The sequence below is a fragment of the Dreissena polymorpha genome, chromosome 3, assembly GCF_020536995.1.
Source record: "Dreissena polymorpha isolate Duluth1 chromosome 3, UMN_Dpol_1.0, whole genome shotgun sequence".
Taxonomy (NCBI): Eukaryota; Metazoa; Mollusca; class Bivalvia; order Myida; family Dreissenidae; genus Dreissena; species Dreissena polymorpha.
This window is the reverse complement of record NC_068357.1, coordinates 46,587,509-46,608,560: the sequence shown is the minus strand read 5'-3', so window position 1 is coordinate 46,608,560 and position 21,052 is coordinate 46,587,509. Positions and strand designations below refer to the sequence as shown.

Genomic DNA, 21,052 nt, shown 5'->3' with positions numbered 1-21,052 from the left:
AATTAGTTTTGAAATATTTACAACTCATACAAATTAAAAAAAAATTGTTATGTGCTATCATGATTATAGAATAATGTGTGCATGCATATTGAACTGCTTTTATCATAATTTATAAATGTTATTTAAAGGATTATATACATATAGAAGTGAAACAAAATAAACATGTTTGCAATATTGTTTTGTGCAGGGCTATTTATAGAAAGTTTGTCTTCCAAACGACCCACATTCATTAATTTTTTAATCAACAAAAGAAAAACAAGGTATACATTGACATCCATGACCTAGATCTTTGCATGATACCCCAACTCAGGTGGATGGTTCAGGCGATGCATGGTAAGAACTTCTCACGTCGCAAGTGGGCGGCCTTTCTGAAGAATCGCGCCATACCGGGGACACTAGTGGCATTTGCAGAGATTGAAGTCCTCCTTTGTAATGTAAAGTCGAGTCTAGACGTGCTTCAAGACAATGAAGAAGAAGAACGGGACAGACAAGGTGTGTGTTTTATGTGCACAGCTCTGGGAAATTGGACTTAATGCAAATGTGTAAGGACCAAAGTGTTGTCCAAGATTAGCCTGTGCAGTGTGCACAGGCTAATCAGTGACGACACTTTCTGCAAAAACTGGATTTTTTCTTGGAATAGACTTCTTCTAAACAATAAAATACTATAAAGGGGAAAACAAATTTCGCACATGCATTAAGCCCAGTTTTCCCACAACCACAGTCATGTAATCAAGCCACAATTTAACCCATTTATGCACAGCGTCTAGAAAAAAGGCCTTGGCAAACAGGGTAGACCCCGATGCTGCGCCTCATCTGGGTCTGCGCTGTTTGCTTAAAGGAATTTCTGTAAGAAATATTCTAAATATAGAAATGAATATACTAGACATCCCTAATTTTGGAAATAAATTGATCCAATTTAGAAGGATGGGAGAGTCCACTAGGCATAAATGGGTTAACAAAAATTGTTACGTCTTTTTTTGATGTTGCACAAAATAGTATAAATATAATTTATTTTAAATTGCTGGATGATTTTTTTTTAATGATTGACTGAAGAATGACTTTAGAACATTTGAGAAATTGGGGCCTGATCTAATACATTCAACTTGTTGTACTTACACAAAGTAGTGGATATAAGTGTAGAGTATAATGCCATATGTCGTTGGTATTGCATTTTGCAAATAGCTCTGAAAAATGTGTGCTTTCAAAAACTGTAGATAGGATATTGTTTATGTGCAAAGTTATTATTTTAAGGCACATTTAATTTTTATGTTTGAACTTAACTTAAGTCCTTGTATAATTGTTAAATTGGTCTTGGTGACGTGACACAATATCAACTTTTTTTTAATCACTTTTTTTATGCATATGCCGTAAGACCCATTTTCGCATGATGCAGGTAAATACAGAGCATTTGAAAGCATTGTCATATCACATGATGCTTGGGTTTCAGCGGAGCTGGAGCGTAAGAGATTACGTGAAGAGGAGGAGAGAAAGGAGAGGGAGCGCATCAACAGACTACGAGACGAGGAACGACACAGGAAAGAGGAGGTAGTCAATTAAGCCTGCTTTGTGGAAAAATGCATGTGCGTAAAGTGTTGTCTCAGATTGGCTTGTGCAGTCTGCACAGGCTAATCAGGTACAACACTTTCCGCCTATACTGTGCATTTGTTTAGAAGAGACATTCTTTAATCAAAGAATTTCATAAAAGCAGAGAGTATTTTCCCCTGATAAGCCTGTGAGGACAATATTTGAGGCACATGCATGAAGCCAAATTTGTCCAGAACAAGGCTCAATTTCTTTTTCCATGTAGACTCCTTTGTTCATCTTAACCCTTTGCATGCTGGGAAATTTGTCGTCTGCTAAAATGTCGTCTGCTGAATTTCTTAAATTAGCATTTTTTTCGATTTTTTTCAAAGAATACTATCAGAATAGCAAACAGTTTGGATCCAGATGAGACGCCACATACTGTGGCGTCTCATCTGGATCCAAACTGTTTGCAAAGGCCTTTAAAATTCGGTTCCCACACTGAAAGGGTTAATTGTTTTCAGTTGCCTAACCCAACATATCAGGGCTGGGTTGGTAGATGCTGTTATGGACATAATTTTAGCTCATCTATTTTTTGAAAAAAAATTATGAGCTATTGTCATCACCTTGGCGTCGGCGTCGGCGTTGGCGTTGGCGTCGGCGTCCGGTAAAGTTTTGCGTTTAGGTCCACTTTTCTCAGAAAGTATCAATGCTATTGCATTCAAACTTGGTACACTTACTTACTATCATGAGGGGACTGGGCAGGCAAAGTTAGATAACTCTGGCGTGCATTTTGACAGAATTATGTGCCCTTTTTATACTTAAAAAATTGAAAATTTTGGTTAAGTTTTGCGTTTAGTTCCACTTTTCTCAGTAAGTATCAATGCTATTGCATTCAAACTTGGTACACTTACTTACTATCATGAGGGGACTGGGCAAGCAAAGTTAGATAACTCTGGCATGCATTTTGACAGAATTATGTGCCCTTTTTATACTTAGAAAATTGACAATTTTGGTTAAGTTTTGTGCTTAGGTCCATTTTATTCCTTAAGCATCAAAGCTATTGCTTTCATACTTGCAACACTTACTAACTATCATAAGGGGACTGTGCAGGCAAAGTAATGTAACTCTGACTGGCATTTTGACAGAATTATGTGCCCTTTTTATACTTAGAAAATTGAAAATTTGATTAAGTTTTGTGTTTAGGTCCACTTTATTCCTACAGTATCAAAGCTATTGCTTTCATACTTGCAAGATTTATGAACTATCATAAGGGGACGGTGCAGGCAAAGTTATGTAACTCTGACTGGCATTTGGACGGAATTATGGGCCCTTTATACTTAGAAAATTGAAAATTTGGTTAAGATTTATGTTTTGGTCCACTTTACCCCTAAAGTATCATAGATATTGCTTTCATACTTGGAACACTCACAAACTATCATAAGGGTACAGTAAAAGGACAAGTTGCATAACTCTGGTTGTCATTGTTACGGAATTATGGCCCTTTTTTGACTTAGTAACTTTTAATATATGGTTAAATTTTGTGTTTCGATCCACTCGAAGTATCAAGGCTATTGCTTTCAAACTTCAAATACTTTCATGCTATCATGAGGTTACTGTACCTGGCAACTTGAATTTTACTTTGACCTTTGAATGACCTTGACTCTCAAGGTCAAATTATAAAATTTTGCTAAAATTGCCATAACTTCTTTATTTATGATTAGATTTGATTGATACTTTGATGAAACTACTCTTACCTGACATACCACAATAGACTTCACCCAAACCATCCCCCGTGCCCTCCCCCCCCTACCCCCCTCCCCCCTCCCCCCCCCCCCCCCCTAATTTTTTTTTTTTTTTTTTTTTTTTTTTTTAAGATCATCTCACAAATGACCACCACACCCTCACACTATACCCCCACCCCACCCCCCCACCCCACCCCTCCCCCCCCAATTTTTTTTTTGTTTTTTTTTTTTTTTTTTTTTTTTTTTAAGATCATCTCACATCTCCCCCCCCCCCCCCCCCCCCCCCCGATTTTTTTTTTTTTTTTTTCGCTTTTTTGGAAGAAAATGTAATAAATGTCCACAACCCCACACTATACACCCCTCTTCACTCCACTCCTCCCTCCTTTGTGATTGAAAATGAGAGTCCCTTCACCTTTAAAAAGAAAATAGATGAGCGGTCTGCACCCGCAAGGCGGTGCTCTTGTTTTTACAGTACATAAGTAAGCAAATAAAAAACAGAACAGTTTTAAAACAACTACAAACAATATAGGAATTTACATGTTATGTTCTGTTGTTTTATGTTTGTGTGTTTTTTGATGATTTTTAAGGGGGGTGGTGAAATCTAAAAAGAACGAAATAAAGCAAAAAAAACTTGGCAAGGTGATCATTTTGATACGTTTTATTTCCAAATAATCACTCACATTTTTTTTAAAGGGCTTTTTATCGTGAATTATCAGCAATTAATCATAGTATGTTCCTGTTTGTACATTTCTTGAGAAGTCATTTTTAACATAAAACATGCTGATCTCAACCTGTTTTTGTGTTCTTGTACAATTCAATGTACTTTTAAAGTTAAATGAGATTCCTTGAAATATTCACCAGAGGTGGTAATCACATGATAGTCAAGATGGCAACACCCTTGGCAAGACAGGTATTTTTGGCCGTTTAATACCCTTTATTAAATTTTTTAAATGCCGCTCTTTTTCCAGCCATATCAGCAAGAAAGGTAATACAAGCGTTGATTTTGTATTAATATTTGCTCTATATATGGACTTAACTCATTTCAAAGTTTAATAGCAAGATGACCTTATTACAGCTCAACTAAGAAAATTTGCTGCAAGCAAAGTCAAGATGTAAAGCAAATTTTAATATAAAATGAACGCTAATCACTTTCTTACTGATATGGCTGGAAAGTGAGCATCATTTAAACATGAAACCAACATTAATAAATGGTATAAAATGGCGAAAAATACCTATCTCTGCATGGACGTCGTCATCTTGATTACCACATGATTACCCCCTTTGTTTACAGATTATTTTTTTTGGTCATGAAATATAATGAAAATAGTAACATTAGAAGCTTTGATAAAATAATTGTAGACACTTGATGTTATTTTCATGGTTTGTTTTTATTCCTCTTTCTTTTATAAATCCTTAAATTGTGCCAAAAAAGTTGAAATACAGATTTGAAATAATTGCTCATTGCTCATGTTTGTTGTTTAAGGTCAGGTATTCTAAAATGACGGTAAGACGGTCATCTAGTCCAAATATCTTAATCATATACACTATGAAAGAAAATGAAGAGAAATATCAAGTGGTCCTTTCCATATTTATATCTATTATTTGAATTAAGTAGTAATTTAGTACAACTATCTACACAAGTGCTAAATGTCGAAAATAATTTGTTCTGTGATCTTTATAAGTTTGATTTCACGCATTATAACTGTTTTCCTAATTTTAACTTTTCTAACTTATTAGGCCACAAAAGAAAATGGAACACAAGGGTTTATTGTGGGTTGAGTATGTTTCCTATTGTGGGTTGAGTATCTTTTCTATTGTGGGTTGAGTATGTTTTCAATTGTGGGTTGAGTATGTTTCCTATTGTGGGTTGAGTATGTTTCCAATTGTGGGTTGAGTATGTTTCCTATTGTGGGTTGAGTGTGTTTGTGTGTTTCCTATTGTGGTTTGAGTATGTTTCCTATTGTGGGTTGAGTATGGTTCCTATTGTGGATTGAGTATGTTTCCTATTGTGGGTTGAGTATGTTTCCTATTGTGGGTTGAGTATGTTTCCTATTGTAGGTTGAGTATGTTCCCTATTGTGGGTTGAGTATGTTTCCTATTGTGGGTTGAACATGTTTCCTATTGTGGGTTGAGTATGTTTCCTATTGTGGGTTGAGTATGTTTCCTATTGTGGGTTGGGTATGTTTCCTATTGTGGGTTGAGTATGTTTCCTATTGTGCATTGAGTATGTTTCCTATTGTGGGTTGAGTATGTTTCCTATTGTGGGTTGAGTATGTTTCCTATTGTGGGTTGAGTATGTTTCCAAATTGTGGGTTGAGTATGTTTCCTATTGTGGGTTGAGTATGTTTCCTATTGTGGGTTGGGTATGTTTCCAATTGAGGGTTGAGTATGTTTTCAATTGTGTGTTGAGTATGTTTCCTATTGTGGGTTGAGTATGTTTCCAATTGTGGGTGGAGTATGTTTCCAATTGTGAGTTGAGTATGTTTCCTATTGTGGTTTGAGTATGTTTCCTATTGTGGGTTGAGTATGTTTCCTATTGTGGGTTGAGTATGTTTCCTATTGTGGGTTGAGTATGTTTCCTATTGTGGATTGAGTATGTTTCCTATTGTGGGTTGAGTATGTTTCCTATTGTGGGTTGAGTATCTTTTCTATTGTGGGTTGAGTATGTTTCCAATTGTAGGTTGAGTATGTTTCCTATTGTGGGTTGAGTATGTTTCCTATTGTGGGTTGAGTGTGTTTCCTTTTGTGGGTTGAGTATGTCCTATTGCGAGGTTGAGTATGTTTCCTATTGTGGGTTGAGTATGTTTCCTATTGTAGGTTGGGTATGTTTCCTATTGTGGGTTGGGTATGTTTCCTATTGTGGGTTGGGTATGTTTCCTATTGTGGATTGAGTATGTTTCCAAGTGTGGGTTGAGTATGTTTCCTATTGTGGGTTGAGTATGTTTTCTATTGTGGTTCGAGTATGTTTCCTATTGTCGGTTGAGTATGTTTCCAATTGTGGATTGAGTATGTTTCCTATTGTGGGTTGAGTATGTTTCCAATTGTAGGTTGAGTAAGTTTCCTATTTTGGGTTGGGTATGTTTCCAATACTGGGTTGAGTATGTTTCCTATTGTGCATTGGGTATGTTTCCTATTGTGGGTTGAGTATGTTTCCTATTGTGGGTTGAGTGTGTTTCCTATTGTGTGTTGAGTATGTTTCCTTTTGTGGGTTGGGTATGTTTCCTATTGTGGGTTGAGTATGTTTCCTTTTGTGGGTTGAGTATGTTTGCTATTGTGGGTTGAGTATGTTTCCTATTGTTGGTTGAGTATGTTTCCATTGTGGGTTGAGTGTGTTTCCTATTGTGGGTTGAGTATATTTCTAATTACAGCTTGAATACATGTACTTTTTGGACCACTTGATATACACTCTTCTTTATAGAAGTATTATTCTATAGATGATGTATGTATTTTGTAGATGTTTGCATTGTTATAAGAGTATGCATGCATGTAAAAATTATGAAAAAGTGATATAGTAAAACTGAAAAAAATGTTTTGCATCACCTGTAGAAATTGAAAAAACAGCCTGTGTAATGACACATTATTGAGAAAGAGTAAATAAGAATATTCCATTTCTCAAAATTAATAATTGTTTGTTTATTTTATGTGTATGTCATTATTGACGACGGTGTCGATTTATAATATCCAAAAGTAGGTGGGCATTTCACCCCTCACTTTGAAAAATAAGTGGGATTTTTCAGAAATAGAGTGGGGAGGGGGGGGGGCATTCCTTAAATATTATTTCATACTGTGAGGTCAGTGAAATACTATGGTAAATGCTGTAAAATATAAAGCATTTACATCGTATTGCACTGACTAAACTAAATTGTTTCTCATCTTCGTCCACATCGCATACATTTAAATCGTCTCCTGTTTTTTCTGCCGTAAATATTATTAAGTATCGTCACCTGATTTTATAAAATTTCTTTTTTAACATCCCAGGTGTCTTTTTAAAAACGAAAAAATTTAAAACTGAATAATACCGGTTGTAGGAGATTTATACCTTTTGACTTCCTGTTCCTGTCAAAAATAAGTGAAGCGGAATTTAGCAGCTTGTGAGATAAATAAAAGGGTATGAAGTTAAAGAATTTTTTTGCACGCATGGGTAAAATATGCACGATTGATCTTTAAAAGAAAAAAAGCGAAAAAAAACCGAAAAAACGCAATAGCACGGTCTGGAATAGACACTGCATTATTCATTTAAAATGTACTTAAGCATGTTAAGAATCAGATTTGTGAACACAAATTGACAATACATTAATTAACAAACATTTCTTATATTCAAGAAAGTTACTGCTATTCATTGAGCTGTATTGATTCCTGTTGACTGAATTTGACTTCTTATTTAAAAAAATACTATAAATAATTGCATGACCCTTGCCTCACACTATTGTTTTTCATGTATTTGGTTAATGTACTTCACACATAATTTACATAACGTATGTCATAGAAAAAAAAGCAGTTTGAGTTTTACAAAAGTATTGTTTTAGTTGTTTTACTTATGCACACAATTATTGCAATAGTGTATAATAAACATCTGTATCTTAGAATGTGTACCCATGTATTTTAACTGATTTAATTACATATATTGTTATCGAAAAACAGCAGGTAACTAAGGTTTGTTAGCATTTTATAGCTCTGACCTTTATTGGTGATGACAACCTACTCATGTTGAACTGTTGTTATTGTTTTTTAGCTCACCTGAGCACAATGTGCTCATGGTGAGCTTTTGTGATCGCTTTTTGTCCGTCGTGCATCGTCCATCGTGCGTCGTCAACATTTTGCCTTGTGAACACTCTAGAGGCCACATTTATTGTCTGATCTTCATGAAATTTGTTCAGAAAATTTGTCCCATTGATACCTCGACTGAGTTCGAAACTGGGTCAAAAACTAGGTCACTAGGTCAAAAAAAAGAAACACCTTGTGAACACTGTAGAAGTCCTATTTGATACCCAATCTTCATGTAACTTTGTCAAAATGTTTGTCTAAATTATATGTTGGCTGAGTTCAAAAATGGTTCCGGTCCGTTGAAAAACATGGCCGCCAGGGGGCAGGGCAGTATTCCTTATATGGCTTTAGAGAAACCTTCTGATCACTCTAGAAGTCACAATTTTTGCCCAATCATCATGAAACTTGGTCAAAACATTGGTTTCATTGATATCTCGGACGAGTTCGAAAATGGTCCAGATCGGTGAAAAACATGGCTTCCAGGGGGCGGGGCAGTTTTCCTTATATGGCTTTAGTAAAACCTTGTTTACACTCTAGAGGCCACATTATTGTCCAATCTTCATGAAAGTTGGTCGGAAGATTGGTCTCAATGATATCTTGGATGAGTTGAAAATGGTTACGTTTGCTTGAAAAACATGGCTCAAAGGGGCGGGGCATTTTTCCTTATATCCAGGCTATATATGGCTATAGTTAAACTTTGTGATCACTCTAGAGGCCACATTTATTGTCCAATCTTCATGAAATTTGGTCAGAAGATTGGTCTCAATGATATCTTGGATGAATTCGAAAATGGTTACGTTTTCTTGAAAAACATGGCTGTCAAGGGGCGGGGCATTTTTCCTTATATGGCTTTATATGGATATAGTTAAATCTTTTTAACACTCTAGAGGCCACATTTATTGTCAGATCTTCATGAAACTTGGTCAGAAGATTCACCCCAATAATATCTTGGACGAGTTCAAAACTGATGCTGGTTGGTTGAAAAACATGGCTGCCAGGGGGCGGGGCATTTTTCCTTATATGGCTATAGTAAAACCTTGTTAACACTCTAGAAGCCACATTTATTTTCCAATCTTCATGAAACTTGGTCAGAATATTTGTCCTAATGATATCTTGGATGAGTTTGAAAATGGTTTCGGTTGCTTAAAAAACATGGCCACCAGGGTGCGGGGCATTTTTCCTAATATGGCTATATATCATGCTTTAGTAAAACCTTGTTAACACTCTAGAGGCCACATTTATTGTCCGATCATCATGAAACTTGGTCAGATGATTTGTCCCAATGATATCTTGGATGAGTTCGAAAATGGTTCTGGTTGGTGGAAAAACATGGCCGCCAAGGGGGCGTGGCATTTTTCCTCATATCTATAGTTAAACCTTGTTAACACTCTAGAAGCCATATTCATTGTACGATCATCATGAAACTTTGTCAGAAGATTTGTCTTTCCTATTGTGGGTTGAGTAGGAATTATATTTTGGACAAGTTTAAAAGTGGTTCCAGTTGCTTGAAAAACATGGCCACCAGTGGGCGGGGCATTTTTCCTTATATGGATTATGAATCTTCATGAAACGTTGTCAGTATATCTGTTTAAATGATATCTTGGATGTGTATGAAAATGGTTCTGGTCTGTTGAAAAACGTGGCTGCCAGGGTGTTCACTAGTCATGAAAGTTGGTAAGAACATATTGTTCTAATGCCATCTTGGGCTGCACAGAACAGGTCAGTTCCTTTGAATCTCGGGTGAGCGACTTTGGGCCTTTCAGGCCCTCTTGTTTGTTTGTTGTGAGTCATCAAAATTTAATACACTGGCACTTTAGAGTGTATATTGTGAACACAAATCTTCATGAAATATGGAAAGCACATTTAAACTGTAAAGATCACAGTTAATATTGCCCAATTGCTATTAACTTGGTATTGTGGGGTCATAAACTAGGCTACTTGGTCAAATTGTTGAGTCTGTTAACATTCTGAATGTAAAATGAATTCCCCAATCTTCATAAAACTTAGTCAGAACATTGTTCCCCATTATATTTCAGCTGAATTTGAAACTGGGACATGGATGTCAAGAGCCTGTTATCTTGCAGTGTTTTTTTCCACCATTTTGGGAATGGGGCCGTCACTTTGGATTGGGAATTATCGCGTACTTTTGCCTAATATTGGGAAAATACTGTTGTTGTTTTCATGCTTACAAATACTGAAAAATTGATAATTAAAGTGATTTCAACATTATGTTTTCTAAGGTTCAACTTAAAGAGCTCGCTTTGGAGATGAAGGACATGTTAAGACTTATTAAAACATTTTATTTTCTGGAAACCTTTATTTGGGAATTTTTAGGATCTATTTGGGAAAAATATTTATTTTTTTCCTTTGGGAATGGGTCACCCTACCGGACCCAAATTTAAACAAAAAAACACTGTCTTGTGTTTTACCATAATTCCATATCAATATTATTTTTAAATCCTTAATATGACAAACATAGGTGAGCAGTTTTGGTTCCTCTTTGCCATCTTGTTTAAATTGTATACCTGTTTTTGTTTAAGTAATCACAATTCTGGAAATAAGATATTATTTATGGTGTTAAAAAACTATGTTGCAAATATTATTGTCATAAATAATCATAGTAAATCAGTAAATCATTGACATTGGGTTTCCAGGAGAAGCAGAAACATGAGGAGGAGGCAAGAAGGAAGATGATGGATGAGGAGGGTGAGTGCATTGGTCACGTAGGGGATTTATAGGGTGTATTGTTACATGACATAGGGGATTTATAGGATGTGTTTTTACATGACATAAGGGATTTATATGGTGTGTTGTTACATGACATAGGGGATTTATAGGGTGAGTGTTCACATGACATAAGGGATTTATAGGGTGTGTTGTCACATGACATAGCGAGATTTATAGGGTGTGTTGTCACATGACATAGGGAATTTATAGGATATGTTGTTACATGACATATGGGGATTTATAGGGTGTGTTGTTACATGACATAGGGGATTTATAGGGTGTGTTGTTACATGACATAGGGGATTTATAGGGTGTGTTGTTACATGACATAGGGGATTTATAGGGTGTGTTGTTACATGACATAGGGGATTTATAGATTTATAGGGTGTGTTGTTACATGACATAGGGGATTTATAGGGTGTGTTGTTACATGACATAGCGGAGATTTAGAATTTAGTGAAAAAGTGGTCTCATTATTAAGAGGACGAGTGGTCACGTGACATGGGTTGATTAAGAAAGGGTGTGGTCATAGATGGAGAGTGGTCACATGACATGTGGGATTTTAAAGGGCAATGCTCACACGATGTAGTTTATTAAGAGGTTAGCGGCCATATGACATAGGGAATTTTGAGGGTTAATAGTCTCATAACAGGAGTTTAAGAGGAAAGTGATCACATAATGTAAGTGTTTTTCAAGGGGTAGTGGTCACATGACATGAGAAAACTTACATGGGGGATAAGATTTTAAACTTTTTTATGTCCCCCACTATTATAGTGGGGGACATATTGTTTTTGCCCTGTCGGTTGGTTGGTTGGTCTGTCTGTCTGTTTGCGCCAACTTTAACATTTTGCAATAACTTTTGCTATATTGAAGATAGCAACTTCATATTTGGCATGCATGTGTATCTGATGTAGCTGCACATTTTGAGTGGTGAAAGGTCAAGGTCAAGGTCATCCTTCAAGGTCAGGTCAAATAAAGGTGGCCAAAATCGCTCATTTTATGAATACTTTTGCAATATTGAAGATAGCAACTTGATATTTGGCATGCATGTGTATCTCATGGAGCTGCAGATTTTGAGTGGTGAAAGGTCAAGGTCATGGTCATCCTTCAAGGTCAGAGGTCAAATATATGTGGCCCAAATCGCTTATTTTATGAATACTTTTGCAATATAGAAGATAGCAACTTGATATTTGGCATGCATGTGTATCTCATGGAGCTGCACATTTTGAGTGTTGAAAGGTCAAGGTGAAGGTCATCCTTCAAGGTCAGAGGTCAAATATATGTGGCCCAAATCGCTTATTTTATGAATACTTTTGCAATATTGAAGATAGCAACTTGATATTTGGCATGCATGTGTATCGCATGGAGCTGCACATTTTGAGTGGTGAAAGGTCAAGGTCATCCTTCAAGGTCAAGTATATGGGTCAAAATTGCGCATGTAATGTCACTTCTGCGATATTGAAGCTAGCAATTTTATATTTGAAATGCGTGTGTATCTCAAGGAGCTGCACATTTTTAGTGGTGAAGGGTCAAGGTCAAGGTCATCCTACAAGGTCAAACATCATATAGGGGGACATTGTGTTTCTCAAACACATCTTGTTTAAAATGTAAAACATGTCATTCTGTTGTTATTGTGTTATATTTAACCCATTCATGCCAAGCGTCCTGAAAAAAGGACATTGCAAACAGCGTAGACCCAGATCATGCGGCGTCTCATCTGGGTCTGCCTGTTTGCTTAAAGGAATTTCAGTAAGTAATATTCTAAATATAGAAATAAATATACTAGACATCCCTAATTTTGGAAATAAATTGATCCAATTCAGAAGTATGGGAGAGTCCACTAGGCATAAATGGGTTAATCATGTTATTGCAAATATGACTATTACCCGCTCTGTATTAACATCATTTTATTAGTTTGTTCTGACTGTTTTCAAATTAAAACTGTTATTATTTCAGGTGAACGTAGAAGAAAGCAACAAGAACTGGAGGAAGAGGTACACAATTAGATAGACCTTCGAAAATGCCCCGACATAACAATAAAATATTACCTCAGTAATTTTATGCCCCAAAGGTTTGCATGTACATTTAGTACCGGTAACCACATGGTTGTTGATTATGTCCATCATTCTGAGTAATTTCTTGAGTTAAGTATAAGTGCGATTCAATTTAAACTTCATATAGTGATAGAAGACATAAAGGGGAAGTGCAGAGTACAAGAACCATAACTCTGGTATCAGTCTTTACAGAATTACTGCACTTAAGTCAGTTTTCTTGTGTGGAGCATAACACCTTTAATATTGAAGGTATTGAGATGAAACTTGGTGTGTTGATAGAGGCCTTTGAGATAAAGATCAGAGTACAAGAACCACAAGCCTCTTATTCAAATTGTTGGTGTTAACCCTTTGCATGCTGGGAAATGTGTTGTCTGCTAAAATGTTGTCTGCTGAATTTCTAAAATTAGCATTTTCTTTCATTTTTTTCAAAGAATATTATCAGAATAGCAAACAGTTTGGATCCTGATGAGACGCCACGTTCTGTGGCGTCTCATCTGGATCCAAACTGTTTGCAAAGGCCTTCAAAATTCGGTTCCCGCACTGAAAGGGTTAATGCCATTTGGTTATTTTTCATATATTCTGGTTCTTTTTTAGTGCATTACTTAGGATGTACTGAAGGGATTCAATTTAACTTCATAATGATAAAGAAAGATGGCATTGGGGAACAGTGCTGAGTTCAAAATTTGTAGCTGTCAGAATTTACAGAGTTATTGTCCTTGAGTGAATGTTCTTGTGCAAAGTTTAAAAACTTCAGTTTTTAAGCTATTTTGATAAAACTGTGATTATTTATTGAGGACATTGAGAGGAAGAGCATAGTGCAAGAACTACAACTCTCTTATTTATATTGGTGGAGTTATTTCTCTTTGTTTAATTTTTCAGTTTGCATTTTCTTCCATGACAAAATTGTTAGTAAATATCAATTCTTTTTGATCACAGTGCTTTTTTTGGACTAAACAAGAAAGGATTAATAACTGACCCAAAAAAGATAAAATCTCGGGAAATCCTTAAAGGGACTGTCAACCACCACGACGAAGAAAAGAAAAGTTCTAAAATACCATATTTTTTTACAATTATTAGTTTATATTGATAAAAATATCACGACTGGTATATTACATAACTTGAAAAAAGTTGTTAAGTTTTCAGATTTTCAGTATATTCGGTAATAAATTTTACAGGGTATGTCTACCAGGTAACTACCAGTTAACTATAAATAACGCCAGTAGATTGATCATCATTGTCACGTGGTAAACCCAGGAATGCAAATTGTGCATGCGTAGTGAATTGTATATATTTTATATATAAAATGATCAATCTACTTGCGCTATTTATAGTGTGTATATCAATATGTCACCTATTTTATTACCGAATATACTAAAATATTAACTTTTTTCAAGTAATGTAATATACCAGTCGTGAAATTTTAATCAGTATTAATCTAATAATTGTGAAAAAAATACGGTATTTTAGAACTTTTCTTTTTTTGTCACTCGTGGTTGACGGTCCCTTTTAGTATGTTTGAGTATGACAGTCCCTTTAAATGAAATGAGGCGCCCTCTGTGCAAATGGGTTTGAATGCATGTGCTTAAAGTGTCTACCCCAGTTTAGCCTGTGCAGTCCACACAGGCATATCAAGGATGATACTTTGTGCTTTTACTGTATAGTTTGTTTCTTAGCAATAATCCAGTTTAGGCGGAAAGTGTTGTCGCTGATAAGCCTGTGCAAACAGCACAGGCTAATCTGGGATGACACTTATTCACATGCAAACAGCACAGGCTTATCTGGGATGACACTTATTCACATACAGCACAGGCTAATCTGGGATGACACTTATTCACATGCAGCACAGGCTAATCTGGGATAACACTTATTCACATGCAGCACAGGCTAATCTGGGATGACACTTATTCACATACAGCAAAGGCTAATCTGGGATGACACTTATTCACATACAGCAAAGGCTAATCTGGGATGACACTTATTCACATACAGCAAAGGCTAATCTGGGATAACACTTATTCACATACAGCACAGGCTAATCTGGGATGACACTTATTCACATACAGCAAAGGCTAATCTGGGATGACACTTATTCACATGCAGCACAGGCTAATCTGGGATGACACTTATTCACATGCAGCTCAGGCTAATCTGGGATAACACTTATTCACATGCAGCACAGGCTAATCTGGGATGACACTTATTCACATGCAGCACAGGCTAATCTGGGATAACACTTATTCACATGCAGCACAAGCTAATCTGGGATGACACTTATTCACATGCAGCACAGGCTAATTTGGGATGACACTTATTCACATACAGCAAAGGCTAATCTGGGATGACACTTATTCACATGCAGCACAAGCTAATCTGGGATGACACTTATTCACATGCAGCAAAGGCCTATCTGGGATGACACTTATTCACATGCAGCACAGGCTAATCTGGGATGACACTTATTCACATGCAGCACAGGCTAATCTGGGATGACACTTATTTGCATGCAGCACAGGCTAATTTGGGATGACACTTATTCACATGCAGCACAAGCTAATCTGGGATGACACTTATTTGCATGCAGCACAAGCTAATCTGGGATGACACTTATTCACATGCAGCACAAGCTAATCTGGGATGACACTTATTCACATGCAGCACAAGCTAATCTGGGATGACACTTATTCACATACAGCAAAGGCTAATCTGGGATGACACTTATTCACATACAGCAAAGGCTAATCTGGGATGACACTTATTTGCATGCAGCACAGGCTAATCTGGGATGACACTTATTTGCATGCAGCACAAGCTAATCTGGGATGACACTTATTCACATACAGCACAGGCTAATCTGGGATGACACTTATTCACATGCAGCACAGGCTAATCTGGGATGACACTTATTTGCATGCAGCACAAGCTAATCTGGGATGACACTTATTCACATGCAGCAAAGGCTAATCTGGGATGACACTTATTCACATGCAGCACAGGCTAATCTGGGATGACACTTATTCACATACAGCAAAGGCTAATCTGGGATGACACTTATTCACATGCAGCACAGGCTAATCTGGGATGACACTTATTCACATGCAGCAAAGGCTAATCTGGGATGACACTTATTCACATGCAGCACAGGCTAATCTGGGATGACACTTATTCACATGCAGCACAGGCTAATCTGGGATGACACTTATTCACATGCAGCAAAGGCTAATCTGGGATGACACTTATTCACATGCAGCACAGGCTAATCTGGGATAACACTTATTCACATGCAGCACAGGCTAATCTGGGATGACACTTATTCACAGCAAACAGCACAGGCTAATCTGGGATGACACTTATTCACATTCATTAAGCCCAGATTGTCCAGAGCAAGGCTCTATTCAATGACATTTTTCTCCTTGTTGTGCAGGAAAGGAGACTAAACAAGTTAGCATTGATAAGTGACCCAAAAAGCTGAGCATGAAATCCTTGAATAAAATGTTGCACTTTGATTTCCAGGAAAGGAGAAAGGAAGAGCAGCGTCTTCGAGAGCTGGAGGAAAGGAATCGGGAGGAGGAAGAACGAAGGCGGCGGGAGGAACAGGAGAAGTATAAGGACGCTGAGAAAGTCGTATCGGTAGGTCTAAGGTTCTGCACAAAATGTTCTGTATATGAATTTATGAAGAGAGGCAGAGTCCTGGCATAATCTGATGAAAACTTGGGCATCATATGTAAATGAGGTGGGGTAGTTGTTAAATATGGTCAAAAAATATCTTACTAGCAGAATTAAAAATTATGGATGGAGCATAAATTCAGGGGGTTTTCCAGCCATTTTGGGAAAAGGAGCCTGGTCAAATTGGGATTTTTTAATCAATAAAAGTGGCAAAATTGGGACATCTTATCGACAAAAAGGACCATCTTGGGATTTTTTTTATCAACAAATATTGACACAACAGGTCTTTTCCTAGCTATTTTGGATGAAAATCATATAAATTATGGATATTAATTGTAAAGTTGTTTTAAAATAAAATTGAAACATAGAGTCTAATAATCATAAGTCAAAAGACACTTCTTAAAAAAAAAAAATGTTTTTTTTGGGGGTGGGGAGGGGAGTGGGATTTATATATAATTTTGGTTGGGATAAGATCCGATTGCTTTGGGATCGGGTCCGTTTCACGGCCCTTTTTACATAGCAGAAAACCCCCTGAAATTACTTGCAAAATTAGAAAATTATGGCATAATGAAACAATATTACTTTGTGAACACTGAGATATTTGTCTTGTCTGTTAATAATAACTTGTCTGTTAGTTTAAATTTCTAAATTTAACATGAGGTGGGTAAAAATGTGTTAAAAAGTGTGCCTGGTGAAGAAATATTGCGCTTTCAAGGTAAAATTGCGCTGAGAGACTTATATTTGTTGGTCTCAGGTTCCATACGCACTGTGATATTTGTTTTGTTTGTTTCTAACAAAATTGTCAGTTATTTAATTTTTGAAAGTTAAAATGTGAAGTGAGTATGTTAGTTATATTGAATATTCAAAAGATATTAGTCTTGATATAAATAATTTTGTCAGTTACAGAAGTTTTGTTTTCAAAAGTAAACTCGACATGGTGTAATGGATATGGTGTCTGCCTAGCGACCAGGAGGTCACGGGTTCGATCCCCACCGTGGGAGCATACTTTAGATCTCCCCAAAGACACCAAGTACAGGTTCTAGGCCCAGGAAACAGACTCGAGAGCATTTCTAATAAGCCTTAGGCTTTCTATGCAATGGAGCTAAAATAAATAGGTTTAAACTAAAAGTAAACTTGCAATGCATGAAAAAATACCTGTTTCAATTCTGTCTTATTGTCATGACTCATTACATATTGTCTTATGTCTGTTTCTTCATTGTGCATCATTCAGTCATTACACGTTAATTCCTATGGAATTCTATTTCTAGTTCATCTTTCCAAATTGTAGTGTATCCCAATAGTAGAAGCCTTTTTTTTTATATACATTCGAAAATTTTATGTTTTATTCTTCTATAAATTGCATTTACCATGTTTTTTTTGGTTCTGTTGGCAAATTGAGTTAATAACATGTGTATTTGTCGAGATTTATATGATGGGCCGAAATGCACTTTTAACCAAGTCATATTTTTAATAGAAAATCTTTAATTAAAGTAACAAGGTGGAAACTTCTTTTTTGTTTCAGCAATATATATTCCACACATATGGACTTTATACTTATATAGAAAGTGAAGAGGTTATATTCAAAGTAGTGATAGAACTGCAAAATGTAAACTGTACACTACCATAAATTACAGTGATACCAAAAAAATAAATTAGAACAAAACACTTTTTGCAGCATTCTTAATTTCTAGCAAACTCAGACTGCTTTATTAGACATATTGTACATACTGCTTAAAGGATTTATCATTTGTTTCGCATATTTCAATAATGACGTCCTATTGTTTGGTGGTTAACATTGTTTTATAATACACAAAAATGATGCAGTTCAGTTGCCCTAGGGTCCATATTAGTTGCAATACAATTATTTTCATGTAGTGCGTTTATTTGCTCAGTGATGCTGATGATATGCTGTACAAACAATTTGCAACCGCTTAACCCTTTGCATGCTGGGAAATTTGTCTTCTGCTAAAATGTTGTCTGAACATTCTATTATGTAAAGTTGAAATACAACATTAATTCTAGAATGGACTGTTTCAGCTTCATTTGCTTGGTTTTTGCCATGCAAATGTCAGTGGTCATAATAACAACGATTAAAGCCATAAATTATAGAGTTATCAATTAAAAATAGATGGACCTTTACTCATGCACTGCATGGGCAAACTCCCTTTGCTCATGCACCGTATGGGCAAACTCCCTTTGCTCATAAACATACGGTGCATGAGCAAAGGGGTTTTGCCCATGCGGTGTATGAGCAAAGAGGGCTTGCCCATACGGTGCTGAAACAGTCCATTCTAGAATTAATGTCATATTCCAACTTAACATAATAGACAGCAGACTGCTAAATTTAAAAAATTAGCATTTTCTTCGATTTTTTTTCTAAGAATACTTTCAGAATAGCAAACAGTTTGGATCCTGATGAGACGCCACGTTTTGTGGTGTCTCATCTGGATCCAAACTGTTTGCAAAGGCCTTCAAAATTTGGTTCCAGCACTGAAAGAGTTAAAGGCCTTTCTTACTAGATTTAAGTTTTAAAGGCTTCATTTTCAACCCTTATATACTGATGAGCAGCAAACAGCATTTAACCTGAACACATAGCCATTTTCACTTTGCTTCTATGTGGTAATTAAGGCTTTATAGAACAAGTACCTCTAGATCAGCCCTGCAATTATTTGATTTTAGTAAGGTAACAGCATGTTGCAACTTTCTAATAAAATACACATTTTGGGTTAAAATATTGATGCACAAAAATGCTTTTCAATGTAATTTTTATTGTTTCTGTTTCAAGTTAGGAACCTTTAAATGATTCATCTTAATTAAAGATTTTATTATTTCTGGATATTTTTTTATTGTTTGTTTATTTTAATTTGTTCATGAAATATTTATAAGGTGCAACCCGAGATGCTTTGTTAGTACAAACCCATCGTATATTGCTTTGTTAGTACAAACCCATCGTATATTGCTTTGTTAGTACAAACCCATCGTATATTGCTTTGTTAGTACAAACCCATCGTATATTGCTTTGTTAGTACAAACCCATCGTATATTGCTTTGTTAGTACAAACCCATCGTATATTGCTTTGTTAGTACAAACCCATCGTATATTGCTTTGTTAGTACAAACCCATCGTATATTGCTTTGTTAGTACAAACCCATCGTATATTGCTTTGTTAGTACAAACCCATCGTATATTGCTTTGTTAGTACAAACCCATCGTATATTGCTTTGTTAGTACAAACCCATCGTATATTGCTTTGTTAGTACAAACCCATCGTATATTGCTTTGTTAGTACAAACCCATCGTATATTGCTTTGTTAGTACAAACCCATCGTATATTGCTTTGTTAGTACAAACCCATCGTATATTGCTTTGTTAGTACAAACCCATCGTATATTGCTTTGTTAGTACAAACCCATCGTATATTGCTTTGTTAGTACAAACCCATCGTATATTGCTTTGTTAGTACAAACCCATCGTATATTGCTTTGTTAGTACAAACCCATCGTATATTGCTTTGTTAGTACAAACCCATCGTATATTGCTTTGTTAGTACAAACCCATCGTATATTGCTTTGTTAGTACAAACCCATCGTATATTGCTTTGTTAGTACAAACCCATCGTATATTGCTTTGTTAGTACAAACCCATCGTATATTGCTTTGTTAGTACAAACCCATCGTATATTGCTTTGTTAGTACAAACCCATCGTATATTGCTTTGTTAGTACAAACCCATCGTATATTGCTTTGTTAGTACAAACCCATCGTATATTGCTTTGTTAGTACAAACCCATCGTATATTGCTTTGTTAGTACAAACCCATCGTATATTGCTTTGTTAGTACAAACCCATCGTATATTGCTTTGTTAGTACAAACCCATCGTATATTGCTTTGTTAGTACAAACCCATCGTATATTGCTTTGTTAGTACAAACCCATCGTATATTGCTTTGTTAGTACAAACCCATCGTATATTGCTTTGTTAGTACAAACCCATCGTATATTGCTTTGTTAGTACAAACCCATCGTATATTGCTTTGTTAGTACAAACCCATCGTATATTGCTTTGTTAGTACAAACCCATCGTATATTGCTTTGTTAGTACAAACCCATCGTATATTGCTTTGTTAGTACAAACCCATCGTATATTGCTTTGTTAGTACAAACCCATCGTATATTGCTTTGTTAGTACAAACCCATCGTATATTGCTTTGTTAGTACAAACCCATCGTATATTGCTTTGTTAGTACAAACCCATCGTATATTGCTTTGTTAGTACAAACCCATCGTATATTGCTTTGTTAGTACAAACCCATCGTATATTGCTTTGTTAGTACAAACCCATCGTATATTGCTTTGTTAGTACAAACCCATCGTATATTGCTTTGTTAGTACAAACCCATCGTATATTGCTTTGTTAGTACAAACCATCGTATATTGCTTTGTTAGTACAAACCCATCGTATATTGCTTTGTTAGTACAAACCCATCGTATATTGCTTTGTTAGTACAAACCCATCGTATATTGCTTTGTTAGTACAAACCCATCGTATATTGCTTTGTTAGTACAAACCCATCGTAT

The 21,052-nt window shown here is 36.0% G+C and overlaps 1 protein-coding gene across 2 annotated transcripts in view; it reads left to right on the top strand.

The window, feature by feature from the left end:
- Positions 1-21,052, top strand: part of LOC127874003 (trichohyalin-like) — a 52,377-nt gene that overhangs the window by 11,867 nt on the left and 19,458 nt on the right. For both annotated transcript variants that reach the window (XM_052418110.1, XM_052418109.1), the window contains exons 4-8: positions 311-492; positions 1,448-1,545; positions 10,685-10,736; positions 12,714-12,751; positions 16,322-16,438. In XM_052418110.1, coding sequence (XP_052274070.1) covers positions 311-492; positions 1,448-1,545; positions 10,685-10,736; positions 12,714-12,751; positions 16,322-16,438 — 487 coding nt within the window. The remainder of the gene's footprint in view (positions 1-310; positions 493-1,447; positions 1,546-10,684; positions 10,737-12,713; positions 12,752-16,321; positions 16,439-21,052) is intronic.